General features: G+C 41.4%; 1 protein-coding gene across 2 annotated transcripts in view; it reads left to right on the top strand.

Moving 5' to 3' along the window:
- Nucleotides 1-18,365, top strand: part of sec24a (SEC24 homolog A, COPII coat complex component) — a 90,114-nt gene that overhangs the window by 31,553 nt on the left and 40,196 nt on the right. For both annotated transcript variants that reach the window (XM_068043706.1, XM_068043705.1), the window contains 6 exons: nt 3,028-3,140; nt 7,561-7,679; nt 11,621-11,676; nt 13,121-13,327; nt 15,211-15,334; nt 18,117-18,275. In XM_068043706.1, coding sequence (XP_067899807.1) covers nt 3,028-3,140; nt 7,561-7,679; nt 11,621-11,676; nt 13,121-13,327; nt 15,211-15,334; nt 18,117-18,275 — 778 coding nt within the window. The remainder of the gene's footprint in view (nt 1-3,027; nt 3,141-7,560; nt 7,680-11,620; nt 11,677-13,120; nt 13,328-15,210; nt 15,335-18,116; nt 18,276-18,365) is intronic.

The raw sequence follows: 18,365 nt of genomic DNA, 5'->3' as shown, positions 1-18,365 counted from the left end.
CAGCTGAAGATGGTTGGGCCTTGGACACACTTCCCTGATGAGCTCCTGCAGTGATGTCCTGGAGCTCAGATGATTGACCTCCAACAACCACAACCATCTTCCTTTGCGTTAGGTATGACTCCAACCAGCAGAGAGTTTTCCCCCTGATTCCCATTGACTCCAGTTTTGCTAGGGCTCCTCGATGCCATACTCTGTCAAATGCTGCCTTGATGTCAAGGGCAGTCAATCTCACCTCACCATTTCTTTAAAACTGAAATCAGATTCCTGACCAGATAATCTATTTTAATGATGTTGGTTGAGGGGTAAATATTGGCCAGGACACTGGGAGAGCTGCCCTGGTGGTTCTTCAAAATTTACATGGGATCTCATCTGAATACTGGCACGTTTTATAGTACAGCACTCTGTTAGCACACCACTGCAGTGTCAGCCTAGATTATACACTCCCGTCTCGAGCGCAACCAATCCACAAACTTCAGACTCTCAGTTGAGTATGCTACCACTGAGGCGAGGGTGACGCGATAAATGCTTTAAAAAGTTCCATATGCTTTCTGGGTCCCTGGTTATGCAAGATGTACTGTGCAGCAGCTGTGGAAGTGTCTGTCACTCTAGAATTGGCCTTTATAGTCACTCCAGGCGCTGCTCCACAAACCACTGACCACCTCTAGGCACTTGCCCATTGTCTCTTGAGACAAGGAGACCGAAAGGACTGTGTATGGAAAGTGTTCCCCTGTTTCTCTCCTTCCATACCACCTTGATTTAAAGTATGAGTGATGTGGTAATGCTATATTCTTGCAATAAACCAAACTATTAGAGTCGTAGAGTTATACAGCACAGAAACAGGCCCTTCGGCCCATCGTGTCCGTGACGGCCATCAAGCACCTATCTATTCTAATCCCAAATTCCATTTGGCCTGCAGCCTTGTATGCTATGGCATTTCAAGTGCTCATCTAAATACTACTAAAATGTTGAGGGTTCCTGTCTCTACCATTCCTCCAGACAGTGTGTTCCAGATTCCAACCACCCTCTGGGTGAAATTTGTTTTCCTCAAAACCCCTCTAAACCTCCTGCCCCTTTCCTTAAATCTATGCCCCCTGGTTATTGACACCTCCGCTAAGAGAACAAGTTTCTTCCGATCTATCCTATCTATGCCCCTCATAATTTTGTATACCTCTATCAGGTCTCCCCTCAGCCTTCTCTGCTCTAAGGAAAAACAACTTTAGACCATTCAATCTCTCTTCAAAGCTGAAATGCTGCAGCCCAGGCAACATTCCGGTGAATCTCCTCTGCACCTTCTCCAGTACAATCACATCGTTCCTATAATGTGGCGACCAGAACTGTACACAGTACTTCAGCTGTGGCCTAACTAGTGTTTTATACAGCTCCATCATAACCTCCCTGCCCTTATATTCTTTATCGGCCAATAAAGCCAAGTATCCCATATGCCTTCCTAACCACCTTATCTACATGTGCTGCTGCCTTCAGTGATCCTTTAGCTGATAACCAGTTTGTCATACAGCCGTTTACTCTGCTGCACTCATCAGAACGTTATAATTTTAAACCGGAGCATGCATAAAGTGCTGGAGTTCTGTCCTTCTGCACCCATCTATCTGGCTGTGCTAGAAGTGGCACCGGGTGAAATATGGCACTGGTAATTCACACATTTTACCTGATAGCTAAAAGTGGCAACATGTGGAGAAACTGTTGTGGGACTGCTGTAAGTTGCAGATGTAGTTAAAATGTATTTATTGTCAACATAATACTTTTAAACATGTATTAAATGTGTGCAAAGTTGCATATTCTGTTGCGTTAATCCATCTTTTTGATTAAGGTGTGTTCCCCATATCTATAGTATTAGGGCATGAGGTTAAGAAGCATGCTTGAGCAAGCAGCTGTTTCTCTACTACTCATGACAGTTGATGCTAGAACTACTGACTCCTTTAGTGGTTGAGCACCTGTTTCTAAACTAGAAATCCCAGTTTTGCAGCACTGCAGCTATCTGCCAATGCTGAAAAGTTGTTTTAAGAAATGGTAAAAACATCTGTCATTAATGGGGAGGAAAGGTATAATAAATACCAAATGAAACTAAATTAAGCTTTTGATATCTCAAAGCCAATATTGTATTAATAAGTTAGGTTGAAAATTTGACTTGTTTTTAAACAGCCTAATCAGCTGGGGATATTTCTAGAAACAAATCTACAGCAGTTCTAGATTCCATTTGCATCTTCTATCACTGAGTTAAACATAAAAGATCTTTAATTTGCATTTACAAGTGCTTCGATTTGTTTTACTGCATGATTGTTTTATAAGCCTCCATTACAGATATCAGGCATACTTCAGATTTTCTTTATTCTTTCATGGGATGTGAGCATCACTGGCAAGGCCAGCATTTGTTGCCCACCCCTAATTGCCCTTGAAGTTGGTGGTGGGCCTCTTTCTTGAACCGCTGCAGTTCATGTGGTGTAAGTACAACCACAGTGCTGTTAGGGAGCAAGTTCCAGGTTTTTCACCCAGCAACAGTGAAGGAACCGTAATATAATTCCAAGTCAGGATGATATACAGCTTGGAGGGAAACTTGCAGGTGGTTGTGTTCCCATGCATCTGCTGCCCTTGTTCTTCTAGGTGGTAGAGGTCACAGGTTTGGAAGTTGATGTCGACGGAGACTTGGTGAGTTGCTGCAGTGCATCATGTAGATGGTACACTGCTACCGCTGTGTGCCAGTGGCGGTGTGAATGTTTAAGATGGTGGATGGGGTGCCAATCAAGCGAGCTACTTTATTTTGGATGGTCTTGAGCTTCTTGAGTGGTGTTGGAGCTGCACTATCCAGGCGTGGAGAGTATTCACCACATGTCTGACTGGTGCCTTGTAGGTGGTGGACAGACATTGGGGAATCGAGAGGTGAGTTGTTTGCTGCAGAATTCCCAGCCTGTGACCTGCTCTTGTAGCCATAGTACTTATGTGGCTGGTCCAGTTGAATTTCTGGTCAATGGTAACCCCCAGAATGTTAATGTCAATGTTTGCCTTTTCCAGCTGCGACCACCACAACCTGCAGTTTATCTTTACATCTTGGATGTGTCCCATAATGCAGTAGAGTCTGGATACATAAATATTGTCTGCCAGTCGTTGTTGGATAATCTGGACACGTAAGTTTTTTTTTTTCCTTACAACATCAAGGGTTTTTAATGGAAAGCTTTTATATTTATTCACTTGACTGCTGTGAATCCTTGATACTCAGTCGTGTTTGCTGAATTATCTAGTCATGTGGTTCATTTACAAATACACATTGATCTGATTAGGACAAGAGAAGCACAGGAAACGGAATCTGTTATATTTTTCTGTACTCCTAGACTTCCATGGCACAAAAACTGGGAGCTTGTAATGGGTAGAATAAGATACTTCAGTTGTGCTATTTAGTATATCAAGTAGGTAGTCCTACTTCAGTGTGTCAAACTTTTGCTGAAGACTCCAACAAGCTTAGTTTCATTTCATGAAACGTTAGGATTTCATGCTAAGGCTGGGCCAATTTCAAATCAGTTGAAAAATGCTCCTTTTGACTGTCGAAGATTATTTAATTCTTTTATTGCCCCTTCTAAAAATAAAGATTGCAGAAACAAGCTTCATTTTTAAAATTTCTCAAATATTTTCCAGTTTGTAGTTCGTCAATTAAGGGAACATTACACACATCACGCTCTTTTTTTTTTTTAAACCAGACGCTTTCATCCATTTTTCTTTGCAACTTGTAACTTAAGCCAGTGTGCCTGAGAATTGTTAACTTAACACAGGCCAGAGTTCGAACATGGGACTTTGTGTCGGGTTCACTACTGCATTACATATGTTTTGTTCAGTGAGCCAACAAAGGAGCTCACAGGTTCTTTGTTCTAATTTTCTCAATTTTGCCTTCTGAAGGTGGCAACTCGTATTGTGGCATGTTTTAACAAATTTGATGTGTGTGCACTGGTGTAAAAGGGAGCTTTTTGTGTGATGCTCTGTATATATGCCTGTTAATGGGCAGCACTACTAGGGAAGCTGGAGAAATGTTTTTCTAACCTTTCTCTGGCTGAGGCATTGAGTTCTCCCTCAAAACATGTTTATTTAAGGAGACTTTTTTGATATAGGGGGAAAAAGCCTTCTTGATATTTGCCTTGGGGCTATCCAACTTTGTCATTGCCTTTTATTTAATCAAGCATTGTTGTAATTCCCAATGATAGCTTTATTATAAAGTCTGGTACTGACTGGTTTGAACTTTATAGCTTTCAGCATTATAACATGTGTATGTCTAAGTAGGAAGAATTAGACTACTGCTATTTTTGAGGGGGAGTAAAAATTGATGTCAAATATTTACCTGGCAGTGTTAACGGCATATGAATTGAGTAATGATCATTCAGTCTGTCAGACTTGTTCCTTGCATAGACCGTATGCAATCTACTCAGTCGTGGATGCTATCTAACCCAGTAAACTCTTGGCAAAGTTTCTTCCTGTCCCCACAGGTAAACTGAAAAAAACTCCTGTGCAACCTTGCATCCTACATTATGCAACGTTGGCCAGTTAGCATTTTCAAGATTCTGCACGCCTGATTATTTGTCTACCTCAATTAGTTGCTACACATCATTTTTTTTTTAGTAAGTGTGAACATGGCATTTGCTACTTTATCTGAACGATCCACGTATACTAAGTTCTGAAAAACATTAATATTCTTGGTTGATGCATGCTAATTTTATTCCGGTTGTTGCTTTAAATGAGTGCTTGCAATCTTTCACATTGAAATTCCTAACTGCCATATTTTTTGGTGCACCCTTTGGCTTCTTCCAACCAACAATCCCTTGAGATGGAGTTGAATCTCTTCCTGCATTCCCCACTGAATGGAATCTTTTGTTACCTTGTTTGTTTTTTGGTACAGTAAAAGCAAAATACTGCGGATGCTGGAAATCTGAAATAAAAACAAGAAATGCTGGAACCACTCAGCAGGTCTGGCAGTATCTGTGGAAAGAGAAGCAGAGTGACCCTTCTTCAGAACTGGCAAATATTAGAAATGTCAAAGGTTATAAGCAAGTGAGGCGGGGGTGGGGCAAGAGATAACAAAGGAGAAGGTGTAGATTGGACAAGGCCACATAGCTGACTAAAAGGTCATGGAATAAAGGCAAACAATATGTTGATGGTGTGTTGAAAGACAAAGCATTAGTGCAAATAGGGTGTTAACGGACTGAAGGTTGAACAGCAGCATGTACAAACATGAAAAAGAAACAGTGAGTAAGCAAACTGAAATGAAATAAACATTAAAAAAAATTTTTTAAAATGTAAAAAAGAAAAAATAACTAAAAATAAAAGTAAAATGGGGGGCCCGTCATGCTCTGAAATTAGTGAACTCAATGTTCAGTCCGGCAGGCTGCAGTGTGCCTAATCGGTAAATGGTATCCCTTCTGAATTTTTTGCTTATTTATTAATAATGCCTGAGTGATCTTGTAACGTGTGTTGAAGTAACTCAAGTGACTAGTAAACATATCATAGTTACATGATGAAATAAGTATGTATGCTCAGTAATGACTCCTGCTCATGACTGTTCAATAATTATTGAAACTGAGGAGAAAGGAAAATGCAGGAAATTAATTTCCACTAAAGGATAAAGGTATTGTGGGCATCCAGTCAAGTATTTGAAGGGATTGATCATATACCAGTTGGCCCGTTCTTCCCACTTGATTGAGTGGAACAGCTAGGTAAAAGGGACTTTTTACATAGGCTGGGAAACAACTCTTCCTGTTATTAAGTATCTGTGTTTTCTGTAGATAGGATCTCTCTGGGCCTCCAATGTGAACAAATATATTCACAAAATAACATTCCTGCAGATTAAACAAGCAGCATCTTGTAAAGTTGGCTTGCAGCTGTGGATCTCAAGAATATATATGTTCATACATATATTTATATATATATATATTTTTTTTACTTTAGAGATACAGCACTGAAACAGGCCCTTCGGCCCACCGAGTCTGTGCCGACCATTAACACTAATCCTACACTAATCCCATATTCCTACCACATCCGTCCCTATATTCCCCTACCACCTACTTATACTAGGGGCAATTTATAATGGCCAATTTACCTATCAACCTGCAAGTCTTTTGGCTGTGGGAGGAAACCGGAGTACCCGGAGGAAACCCAAAATTATATTCCAAAATTATTTGGCATTGGATGTTTGAGGAGGAAGGCAACTTTTTATTATGGATAATCACTTTTAAATTAATGGGACCCAAATTTTTAATTATAGTAGCAGAAGCACCTTTTGTGTTCATTGATGATTGCAAGTCCTGAAGCCAAAGAGTGCAATGCAGAGCATGTGCCATGAAAGCTAGCATTTCTTTAGGTGATAAATGCTAGCTAGGTTCTTTTCAGGATCCTTCCTTCATGTTTAGTTTCAGACATTTTTGGGTATATTGCTGCTGCCATTTGGTACATTAGGACCATTTACCCTGAAATTCTTTGACCTAATTGAATTTAAATACCTGGGATTTGAGATTGATGGTTGTTAAAGTTTTGGGTGTAAGATGTTTGAAGCAGTTTTACAATCTGTACTTCAGTCAGCGACCTGACACACAGTCGAGTGTCTTGAAGTAAAGGCTATAGTTGGGTTATTGCTCTATGTATTTGAGCCTTGGAATCAACAATCTAGTGCTTGATATATCTCCTAGCAGGCTTTGTTCAACAAAAATCACAAGTTAGGTTGACATAAACTGACTCGAGTTTCAAGCTGTGTGTTTTCTTTTCAGTGATTTACCCATAATTGAGTAGTGTGTTTGACATCTTGCTCTTGATTTGATCAGTTAATTCAGTGCACGGTGGGGCTTGTTTTATTTGTAACTTTCACCCCATCTGCCATTGCCAACAGCAAATTACTTGTACGTACCATATTCTGTTGTTGCTAAATGCGAACACAGAGCAGAATTCTGCATTATCATATTTCATCCATGAGCTTGAGATAATTTCAGCAAATGAAATTATGTATAAACGAAACTGCTGGCTGCTTAGATTGAACTACAAAGTGGTAGTGCTCAATAGTTCTTTTGGGAGGAAATAGTCTACGTGTGTGTTTTTATTCCCCCCCCCCACCCCCCCTTACTTTCAACATTCTGTAGTGACTATCACCTGTAACCCATAGTGGTTAAGCAACATTGACTTACAGGATTGATTAAAGCTGTGTGTCAAACAAGTTATAGTTCATCCTCGAGTAGAGTTATACTTTTGAACAAATGATATACCAGCTTTTCAGTGATTACTTTCATTACCAACTTTAGAAGTATTATAAATAAGATTGGGTCTATGAAACTGTGAAAGTAGATATCCTCCAAACCAAATTAGAGAGTTCTTTGATAATTATCACTTTGTATGTAAATTCCACTTTATCGTTTGTCTTGCAATTAGATGCAATTTTTGAAGCACAAACAGTGAGGACAGGTTTATAAAAACAGAAGTGCTTAAATGGATTTTAAAAAATGGACAGGTTTCTTGACCAGGAAATTGCAGTTTCAGAAAGATCCGATCCAGAATGATTCAGCTTCCTTTTGAAATTTTCAGATTACCCGGTGATTCACGTACAAGGATAGGGTTTATTACATTTGATAGCACCATTCATTTCTACAGTCTTCAGGAAGGCCTATCTCAGCCTCAGATGATGGTGGTCTCAGACATAGAAGGTATGTTTTAAAGAGGTAATTTTTCATGGCATGGTGTCTAAAGGTATTAGTTACAACAAGATGAATATTTTATATGATTTGTAATAGCCCGTGGAATGAATGTAAATAAATATATGATGAGTGAATCCCTTGATAATTGCAAAACCTGAAATGTAAATGGTATACATAGAAACTGCAAAGCCCCACAAAGCTTGCAAGAGTAATTGGAATGAAATTTGTATGTTATCAAGCTGCCTGATATTGAATTTTGGATGAGCCATCATTTTCTCCTGCTATACTTTTGTAAACTGAAGCCATTGCTTTTATACCTAATCACAAACTCTACACCCTCATCACTTGCCCCTCTCCCCATCCCAGGCCATTATGTCTAGCTAAAGCAGATAGTTTCCAACCTTTGCATCTTGTTTGTCCCCAAGCTGAGTTTCTGACCCTATGTCCTCCATCACAAAGGCTGCCTAGTTTCTCACCTCCAACAATAATTGCGATGACTTCATGGACTACTTTGCCTCCATGATTTAAACTAACCTATCAACTGCCTTTGCCACTTCCCTCCCTTCCCTGAGCCTGCTGGACCAAATGTCCTCGATAGCTCCCCCTGCCCAAGCCCTGAACTCTAGTTTCTCTGCGAACTTCCCCCAAGTGCTCTCTGCGCTCATCTTGTCCATGAGACCCACCTCCCGCTCCCTCAATCCTATTCCCACTAAACTGCTGACCATCCAGCTTCCTTCCTGGTTTCCATGTTAGCCAATATTGTCAACTCTTTTTTTTCTCTTTAGATATTGTCCCTCCTGCAAATCTGCTGTCATTACTCCTCTCCTCAAAAAAAAAAGCCCTTGGCCCCATCACCCTTGCACACTATCACCCCATCTCCAATTTCCCTTGCCTCTCCAGTCGTTGATCGTGTTGCCTCCCAAATCCCATGTTAATCTTTCCCAGAACTCGATGTTTGAATCCCTTCAATCAGGTTTCCATATCTACCACCATACCGAAACAGCTATTATCGATGCCACAAATGATATCCTATGTGACTGAGAAAGATAAATAACCAGTCCTCATCATTCTCGACGTCTGCAGCCTTTGGCGCAGTTGACCATTCTATCCTCTTCCAACATCTCTTTACCATCCAGTTGGGTGGGACCGCACTCGCCTAGTTTCATTCTTATCTAATCGTAGCCAAAGGATCACCTGAAATGGCTTCTCTTCCTGCTCGCTCTCCATTACCTCTGAAGTCCCCCAGGGTCTATATTTGGCCCCCTCCGAATTCCCACTTGCATATTGTCCCTTAGGGACATCATCCAAAAATACGGTGTCAGTTTCAAATGTAATTTGGCAACACCCAATTCTACTTCCTCTCTCTCGACATTTCCACTGTCTCTAAATTATCAAACAGCTTGTCCAAAATTTGGTACTGCATGAGTAGAAATTTCCTCCAATTAAAAATTGGGAAGACTGAAACCATTGTCTTCAGGCTCTGGTTGCTAGCCCCTGACTCCATTCCTCTCCCTGGTCTCTGTCTGAGGCTGAACCAGACTCTTCGTAGCCTTGGTGTTCTATTTGACGCTGAGATGAGATTCCGACCGCATATCTGCGCCATTACTGACTGACTGTCTATTTCCACCTCTAACAATTGCCTGACTTTGCCTTGTTTCAGTTCATTTGCTGATGAAACAGTGATCCACATCTTTGTTACTTCCAGACTTTACTATTCCAATGCAATCCTATCCAGCCTCCTGTATTTTACCCTCTGTAAACTTAAGATCATTCAAAACTCTGCCTGCATCTTATTTGCACCAAGTCCCATTCATCCATTGCCTCAAACCACTCCCCACCCTCTGCTCACTGACCAGGTTCCTGGTTAAACAATGCCTCATTTAAAAAAAAAAAGTCCTGTGCTCCAGAACTTGCTGTGCTCCTAGCCAAGCTGTTCCAGTACAGCTACAACACTGACATCTACCCTGAAATGTGGAAAATTGCCCAGGTATGTCCTGTACACAAAAAGCAGGACAAGTCCAACCCAACCATCAAGCAGCACTTGCTTAGCAATAACCTGCTCAGTGATGCTCAGTTTGGGTTCCGCCAGGGCCACGCAGCTCCTGACCTCATTATGGCCTTGGTTCAAATATGGACAAAAGAGCTGAACTCGAGATGAGGTGAGATTGACTGCCCTTGACATCAAGGCAGCATTTGACAGTGTATGGCATCGAGGAGCCCTAGCAAAACTGGAGTCAATGGGAATCAGGGGGAAAACTCTCTGCTGGTTGGAGTCATACCTAACACAAAGGAAGATGGTTTTGGTTGTTGGTCAAGCATCTGAGCTCCAGGACATCACTGCAGGAGTCCCTCAGGGTAGTGTCCTAGGCCCAACCATCTTCAGCTGCTTCATCAATGACCTTCCTTTAATCACAAGGTCAGAAGTGGGGATGTTCGCTGATGATTGCACAATGTTCAGCACCATTCGCGACTACTCAAATACTGAAGCAGTCAGTGTAGAAATGCAGCAAGATCTCGACAATATCCAGGCTTGGGCTGATAAGTGGCAAGTAACATTTTTGCCACACAAGTGCCAGGCAATGACCATCTCCAACAAGAAAGAATCTAACCATCTACCCTTGACATTCAATGGCATTGCCATCACTGAATTCCCCCACTATCAACATCCTAGGGACTACCATTGACTAGAAACTGAACTGGAGTAGCCATATAAATACCGTGACCACAAGAGCAGGTCAGACGCTAGGAATCCTGCGGCGAGTAACTCATCTCCTGACTCCCCAAAGCCTGTCCACCATCTACAAGGCACAAGTCAGGAGTGTGATGGAATACTGTCCACTTGCCTGGATGGGTGCAGCTGCAACAATGCTCCAGAGGTTCGATGCCATCCAGGACAAAGCAGCCCGCTTGATTGGCACCCCATCCACAAACATTCACTCCCTCCACCACCGACGCACAGTGGCAGCACTGTGTACCATCTACAAGATGCACTGCAGCAATGCACCAAGGCTCCTTAGACAGCACCTTCCAAACCCGCAACCTCTACCAACTAGAAGGATAAGGGCAGCAAATACATGGGAACACCATCACTTGCAATTTCACCTGCAAGCCACACATCATCCTGACTTGGAACTATATCGCTGTTCCTTCACTGTTGCTGGGTCAAAATCCTGGAACTCCCTTCCTAACAACACTGTGACTATACCTACCTCATGGATTGCAGCAGTTCAAGAAGGCAGCTCACCAGCTTCTCAAGGGCAATTAGGGGTGGGCAGTAAATGCTGGCCTGGCCAGCAACGCCCACATCCCATGAATGAATTTTTAAAAAAAAGTTTTACCTCTAACCCTTCTTCTCTTGCCTCCTCCAGACTTCATTATTCTAATTTTAATTCTTTTCTGGCCAGCTTTATCACCTTCATTCTCCAAACTCCTCATCTCAAACTCTGCTGTCTTTATACTGTACAATTCCCACCTCCACCCCACCCCCCCCCCCCCCCCCCAGCCAATCAGTTGTGCCCTTGCTGGCCTCTACTGGCCTTCAACTTTCCAATGTCTACATTTAAAAATCTCATGTTTAAATCCTAACACAGCCTATCTTGTAACTCAGTCCTGCAATACGTTTTCTCTTCTGAATCTAGTTCTTTGACTCCAGCCTCTTGAATTTCTGCACCACCCTTTTTCCCCACCTCTGGCTCTCTCTCACTTTCTTTAAGTGTCGACTTAAAACCCACTTCTTTGACCAAGCTTTTAGCCACACCTTCTGTGCTTTAGCAAGTTTGACAGCCAATTTGCATGCAGCAAGCGCTGTCAAACAGCGAAGAGAGAATGACCAGATAATCTGTTTTAGGTGTTGGTTTAGGTATTGGGGAAATCCGTACAAAGTGAAATTATAAAATTGCTTCAAACTGAAGATCCCAGCTTAAAAGAGAAATATTGCCTGTCTTTTGCAGATATCTTTATACCAACGCCGGACAACTTGTTGGTGAACTTGAATGAAAGCAAAGAGGTAAATATTGGAACGTGATAAATTTATAGAGAACCAAATGGATTTTTTTTGAAAGTACAGAATGTAGTCATCATGAAGACTCTGATAACTGCAACACGCGTGGCATTCATTTATCATGAATTATCAATCATTAGGCTTATCAGCATATCCAAAATCCTTCTCCAAAGGAAACAGTGGCTAAGATTAATGATAAATAAGCCTGATGTGTAACTTTGGGCTTGTTTATAATGTCAAATTGGCTGTTCACCACAGACAAAGATGATTTCTTCTCTTTGATGTGGAAAACTTCGACTTGGCGTAGCAGGTGCTACTTGCATTGCTTGGAGACTGACTGAGACCATATGCTGTCTCACATCCAGGGTTTGTTGTTTCTCCTGATCAGCTTGCAAGCAGCAGCTGCTGGAGCTCCATGCATCCAACTACTGGCATGAATTTCAGTGCAGTATGATGGGTGCCTATACTGTGAGTGATAGTGACAAAGCTTTATGGAGAGCTGTTCTCTTTTTGGTATTTTTGGTCTGACTAGTGAGAACTCATTCCCATATTTAATCTGGTGACTGGGTATAATCCTTACAGGATAGGATGCGTTGGATGGTAAGCAAGGACCCTTTGTGATTGAGGTGGCATCATTGGTGGTGCGAAATTGAAATGGTCAGGCCTCATAGCAGACTTTATAATCCAATACCTAACTTAGACAGATCTGTATTGCTGTAGGTCACTGTTGATTGGCCAACCAGACCAATTAGTTTTTCACCCAGCTCTGGCATTCTTCCCATTTGACTCCAGGTAATCTTGCAAACCAGTGCCCTAATGGATAAGGTGGTTTTTGCTGGTCAAGCAGCAGTAAGCTTACCAATGGGCTGGGCTGACCAGCTATACAGTTTTAGTTGGCTAATCTTAAGTGCATTTGAGCTCTTTCCAACCTACATTAAGCTTTCTGGCCTTGGGTAAATGAACTGTCCTTGTGGAGAGAAAGTGTTTACTCTGTTGGGCAAACAAACACAACCTTTGTGCATTACTTGGTTGATTAATTTGGATTGTCTTAATTATTTTGACACCCAACTGACCAAAATAAAAATAAAAGCAAAATACTGCAGATGCTGGAAATCTGAAATAAAAAACAAGAAATGTTGGAAGTACTTGGGTCTGGCAGCATCTGTGGATAGAGAAGCAGAGTTAACGTTTCATCAGACCAAAATAAAAACACTAGTCAGACTCATGACCCAGTGTACTATAAATTTCCATTTTGGGCTTCATTGTCTCATAAGCTGAAAATATAGTAATTTGTGGTTGAAGCTGTTGCTTCTACTTAGCAAATGTTGCTATTCAGTAATGAATCAGTTGTTGCAATACAGGAAATTAAAGACAACCAGGATAGTTCATTTTGTTGAGCATGTTTTCTTGGAGCTAAAACAGAGATTTATGTTTTCCTTCATGATTTCAGTTGATCCAAGACTTGCTAAGAACTTTACCTCAAATGTTCAGCAATACATTGGAGACTCAAAGTGCCCTGGGTCCTGCACTACAGGCTGCATTCAAGTTGATGTCTCCCACTGGTGGCCGTGCCTCTGTCTTCCAAACACAGTTACCTTCATTAGGTGTCGGTGCTCTAAAGTCCAGGGAGGATCCCAATCAGAGATCCAGCATAAAGGTAGGATGCTGCTCTTCCTCTCTATGTTTGAGCAGCAGGCGTAGTTTTTCATAGGAAATAACTATTACAGTTTACTTTCCATTGATCACCTTTAAAGTTATTTCATATAGAAATTACATACTTTTGAAGTGTCTTAATTAATCAGATGTTGCTTTGATGCATTTTTGTCTCTTGGGAAATTTATGTAATATGTATTTGCTTTGAGATTCCATTTCTTAGGTTTGTTTTAAGCAACGTTAACCTGTTTGATCCTCCTTTACATTAGCATCTTGGCTAAACTGGCTAGTTCCAGAGCCATGGAAGTGCTATCTACATATGTTGGCTTAAAGAAGGAAAAGTATCCGTATGATATTTTGCTGGTAGATAGTTTATTAGTTTCAAATATTAAAATGCCGCTATATTTTCCAATGGGGTGTGCTGAAGTTGTCTCCTGCATCTGCATGAAGTAACAAAGGTCCCAAAATTTTCTGGACAAAAAATGCAAAGGAAGTCTCTTTTGAAAACAAATGTTTTCAGCGAGTTGAATTTGATCAATAGTTAATAATTTTCCTCCTCCCTAACTAAACTAGAGCGATAGTCCAAATAGCAAACCTATCTTGATGTGATTGGTTCCTGACCACCTACCTGTAAGAAGCCTTGTTTTTATGAATATATTTTAGATGAAAAATATATGGGTTATTTCTGCATGAATGTAAAAATGTTAAGTTTGTGTCTAGTTTCCCTATCCATTTATACTCTGTAAACCTGTATTAAAACGTGGCTACCTGACCCGAACCCGACCAGACCTGACAAGTATCTGGTTCGGGTTGGGTCTTTCTTCCGGGTCCAGAGTTCGGGCTCTGGTCGGGTCAGGCTAGATGTGGACAGTGCTGCCTTGCTCTGGGAAGTAATTTTCAAATGAACATTCAGGACATCAAGGCAGGAAACGTGCAGTCTGGACTCCGCACTCTGCAGCAAAGCCTGGCTACCCGACCAAACCTGACTACATGTGTTGGGTTCGGTTCGGGTCGGGTTGTGCATTTAAAAAAAATTGAAGGACACTGACCCGGGTTGGTTTTTAATTTTATACCCGAGCAAGGCTTTAACCTATATGAGTGCTTTGGGATCTTCACAGCCAAACTGTAATGTCTCCCAATATAAATGAGCTGTTTTTTCTTAAACATGGTATGAATACGAACATACGAATTAGGAGTAGGAGTAGGCTACTCGACCCCTCAAGCCTGCTCCACTATTCAATAAGTTCATCGCTGAAGTGATCACTCCACATTTCCACCTACCCCCGATAACCTTTCACCCCCTTGCATTATCAAGAATCTATCTACCTCTGCCTTAAAAATATTCAAAGACTCTGCTTCCGCTGCCTTTTGAGAAAGTGAATTCCAAAGACTCACGATGCTCTGAGAAAAGATTTCTCTTCATCTCTGTCTTAAATGGGCGACCCCTTATTTTTAAACAGTGACCCCTAGTTTGAGATTCTCCCACAAGGAGAAACATCTTTTCCACATCCACCCTGTCACGACCCCTTAGGATCTTGTATGTTTTAATCAAGTCACCACTTACTGTTCTAAATTCCAGTGGATACAAGCCTAGTCTGTCCAATCTTTCCTCGTAAGACAGGCACCCATTCCAGGTATTAATCTAGTAAACCTTCTCTGTACTGTCTCCAACGCATTTACATCCTTCCTTAAGTAAGGAGACCAGTACTGTACGCAGCACACTTGAAAGTCAACAGGTGAAAAGCATCAGTGTCTCATTTTTCAAAGTAATCTTTAAATCTTTTTTTCTGATTTGTGAGCTTTTCTTAATCTGGTTGATCATGCAAACATTAAATGCATTTTTTAAAAATACAATATAAAATGTATCTTTTTTTTATATTTTCTAAGGATGTGCAGCATCTTTCTCCAGCCATTGATTTCTACAAGAAGCTTGCCTTGGACTGCTCAGGACAGCAAATTGCAGTGGACCTCTTCATGTTGAACGGTCAATATTCTGATTTGGCCTCTCTGAGTAAGTGAAACTAGAATTTATAAAATAGGAAGTTAGCCACTATTACAAGAGTTACACAGTAATTGCTCTACTTGTAATGAAGCTAGCATTGTAGTAATTTTTGTTTAATTCTAAAAACCCCTCCTGGCCACTGTTCGCAACTTCAATGTACTATTTGATCCTTAGCTGAGCTTCTGAATCCAAGAAGTCTGCGTTCATCCAACTCTTGGCCTCTTGTGCATTCCCCCACTTGCTTCGTCCTAGTAATGGTGACTGTGCCTTCAGCTGTCTAGCCCCTTGTAGAGATCCCTCCATAAACCCCTCTATCTTTACCAAAGAAGAAGATGCTGCTGAAGTCAAAGTGAAATAGTTGAGACATTGGACAGGCTAAAAATTGATAAAGAACTATTAGATAGGCTGGCTGTACTTAAAGTTGATACGTTACCAGGACAGGATGCGATAAATCCACGGATACAGAGCAAAGTATGTGTGGAAATCCAAACCTCCTTAAATACAGGGGTGGTGCCAAAGGAGTGGAGAATTGCAAATGTTATGTTCAGAGTTCTGAAGAAGAGTCACTGACCTGAAATGTTAACTCTGCTTCTCTCTCCGCAGATGCTGCCAGACCTGCTGAGTATTTCCAGCATTTCTTGTTTTTATTGCAAATGTTTTACCCTTGTTCAAGAAAGCTGTAAGGTTGAGCCCAGCAAATAGAGGCCAGTCAGCTTAACCTTGGTGGTGGGAAGCTTTTAGAAACGATAATTCGGATCTAAATTAAAAGTCACTTTGACAAATGTGAATTAGTTAAGGAAAGCCAACATGGATTTATTCAGAACAAGTCATGTTTAACAAACTTGCTTGAGTTTTTGATGAGGTAACGGAGGGTTGTTGTGGTGTACGTAGACTTCCAGAAGATATTTCACATAACAGGCTTGTCAGCAAAGTTAGAGCCCATGGAATAAAAGGGACAGTAGCAGCATAAATACAAAATTGGCTGAGTGACAGGAAATAGTAGTGGTGAGCAGTAGTTTTTCAGACTGGGAAGGAAAATATGCAGTCGGGTTCCCCACGGGTCAGTGTTTGGACCCCTGCCTTTCCTGATATATATTAATGGCCTAGACTTGGGTGTACAGGGTGCAATTTCAAAATTTGTGGAAGTGATGTGAACAGTGAGGAGGATAGTGATGAACTTCAAGAGGACATAGACAGGCTGGTAGAATGAACAGACAAGTGGCAGATGAAATTTAGTAGAGAAGTGTGGGTGATTGATTTTTGGTAGGCAGGACGAGGAGAGGTAATATAAAATAAAGGGTGCAGTTCAAAAGGGTTGCACGAGCAGAGGGACTTGGGGGATATTTATGCACAAGTCATTGAAGGTGGGAGAGCAGGTTGAGAAAGTGGTTAATGCAGCACATGGGATCCTGGGCTTTATAAGTAGTGGCATAGAGTATAAAAGCAAGGAACTTGTAATAAACCTGTATAAAACATTGGCTTGGCCTTAACTGGAGTATTGTGTCCAGTTCTGGGTACCGCACTTTCAGACTGTTGTGAAGGCATTAGAGCGGGTGCAGAGAAGATGCAAGAAAATGGTTCCAGGGATGAGGGACTTCAGTTACGTGGATATGTTGGAGAAGCTGGATCTGGTCTCCTTGGTGAAGAGAAGATCAAGAGGAGATTTGATAAAGCTGCTCAAAATCGTGAGGGATCTGGATAAAGTAGCTTGGGCGAAACTGTTCTCGTTGACGGAAAGATCGAGAACCAGAGGGCACCGATGAGCCAAATGGCCGCCTCCTGTGCTGTAACCATTCTGTGATTCTATCTCCGTCTCCTCCTTAAAACCCACTTCATTGATCAAGCTCTTAGTCACCCATGCTAATATTGTCTTTGGTCACGTGCAATTTTTTTTCAAAAACAAAATAGTGTGGTTGCTGGAAATCTGACATAAAAACAGAAAATGCTGGAAGTACTCAGCTGGTCTGGCAGCATCTGTGGAGAGAGAAACAGTCCATGTTTCAGGTCGGTGACCTTTCATCAGAATTGGGAAAACTTCGAAATGTAGTACGTTTCAAGCAAGTGAAGGGGGGAGGGTGGGGAAAAAGAGCAAAAGGGAAGGTCTGTGATTGGGTGGAAGACAGGAGTGATTAAATGACAAAAGAGCTGGTGGTTTAAGGCTAAAGGGAGCGGTAATGGGACAAGTGAAGAAAAAGATGGCCGGAGGAGGTGTGAATGGCGCAATGAGGTACAGCTGCTGTCCAAAAACAAGAGAAAAACCAAAACCTGCAAAGTTAAAAGAATCAAAATGGGGGCAGAGGTTACCATCTGAAATTGTTGAACTGAGAGTCTGGAAGGCTATAATGTGCCTGATGAGGTGCTGTTTCTCAAGCTTACATTGAGCTTCATTAGAACACTGCAGCAGGCTGAGGATAGAGAGGTCAGCATTTGCAAAGTAATCCACCTATCGTAGAGGTTCCCTTTGGTTCTTTTTCCCCAGCCTCTCCCCTTCAATTGTTTAAAACCTATTACATTTCTAACTTTTTCCATTTTTGATGAAAGGTCATCAACCAGAAACATTAACTCTGTTTTTCTCTGCACAGATGCTGCCTGGCCTGCTGAGTATTTCTAACGTTTTCTGTTTCATTTACTTTTGGTCTGATAATTCAGTGAAGTGCCTAAGGATGTTTTACTGCATTAAAGGCATCACACAAATGCAAGTTGTTGAAAAAAGGAAAGTGATTTATCGACTGCATTTTTTTGTTGTCCGACTATCTAAATTTGACAAGTGGAAGCTGTTAATGTTTTTCAGCTTGTATTTCGAAGTACTCGGCTGGTTGTATTTACTCTTATCCATCCTATCATCACAAACACAATCCTGTCCTGGTGGAGAAGTTTCAGAAGGACCTGAAGCGCTACTTGACTAGAAAGATTGGCTTTGAAGCAGTCATGAGGATACGATGCACAAAAGGTCAGTCCAATTCATCAATATTGTTGGAACTGTTGCGTTTAGCTGCAGGACATCTAACGACTGTAATTAAAACTGCATTGGGGATATTCA

The sequence above is a fragment of the Heterodontus francisci genome, chromosome 12 (genome assembly GCF_036365525.1).
Source record: "Heterodontus francisci isolate sHetFra1 chromosome 12, sHetFra1.hap1, whole genome shotgun sequence".
Classification (NCBI taxonomy): Eukaryota; Metazoa; Chordata; class Chondrichthyes; order Heterodontiformes; family Heterodontidae; genus Heterodontus; species Heterodontus francisci.
The sequence above is the reverse complement of the archived record's forward strand: the minus strand, read 5'-3'. Positions and strand labels throughout refer to the sequence as shown.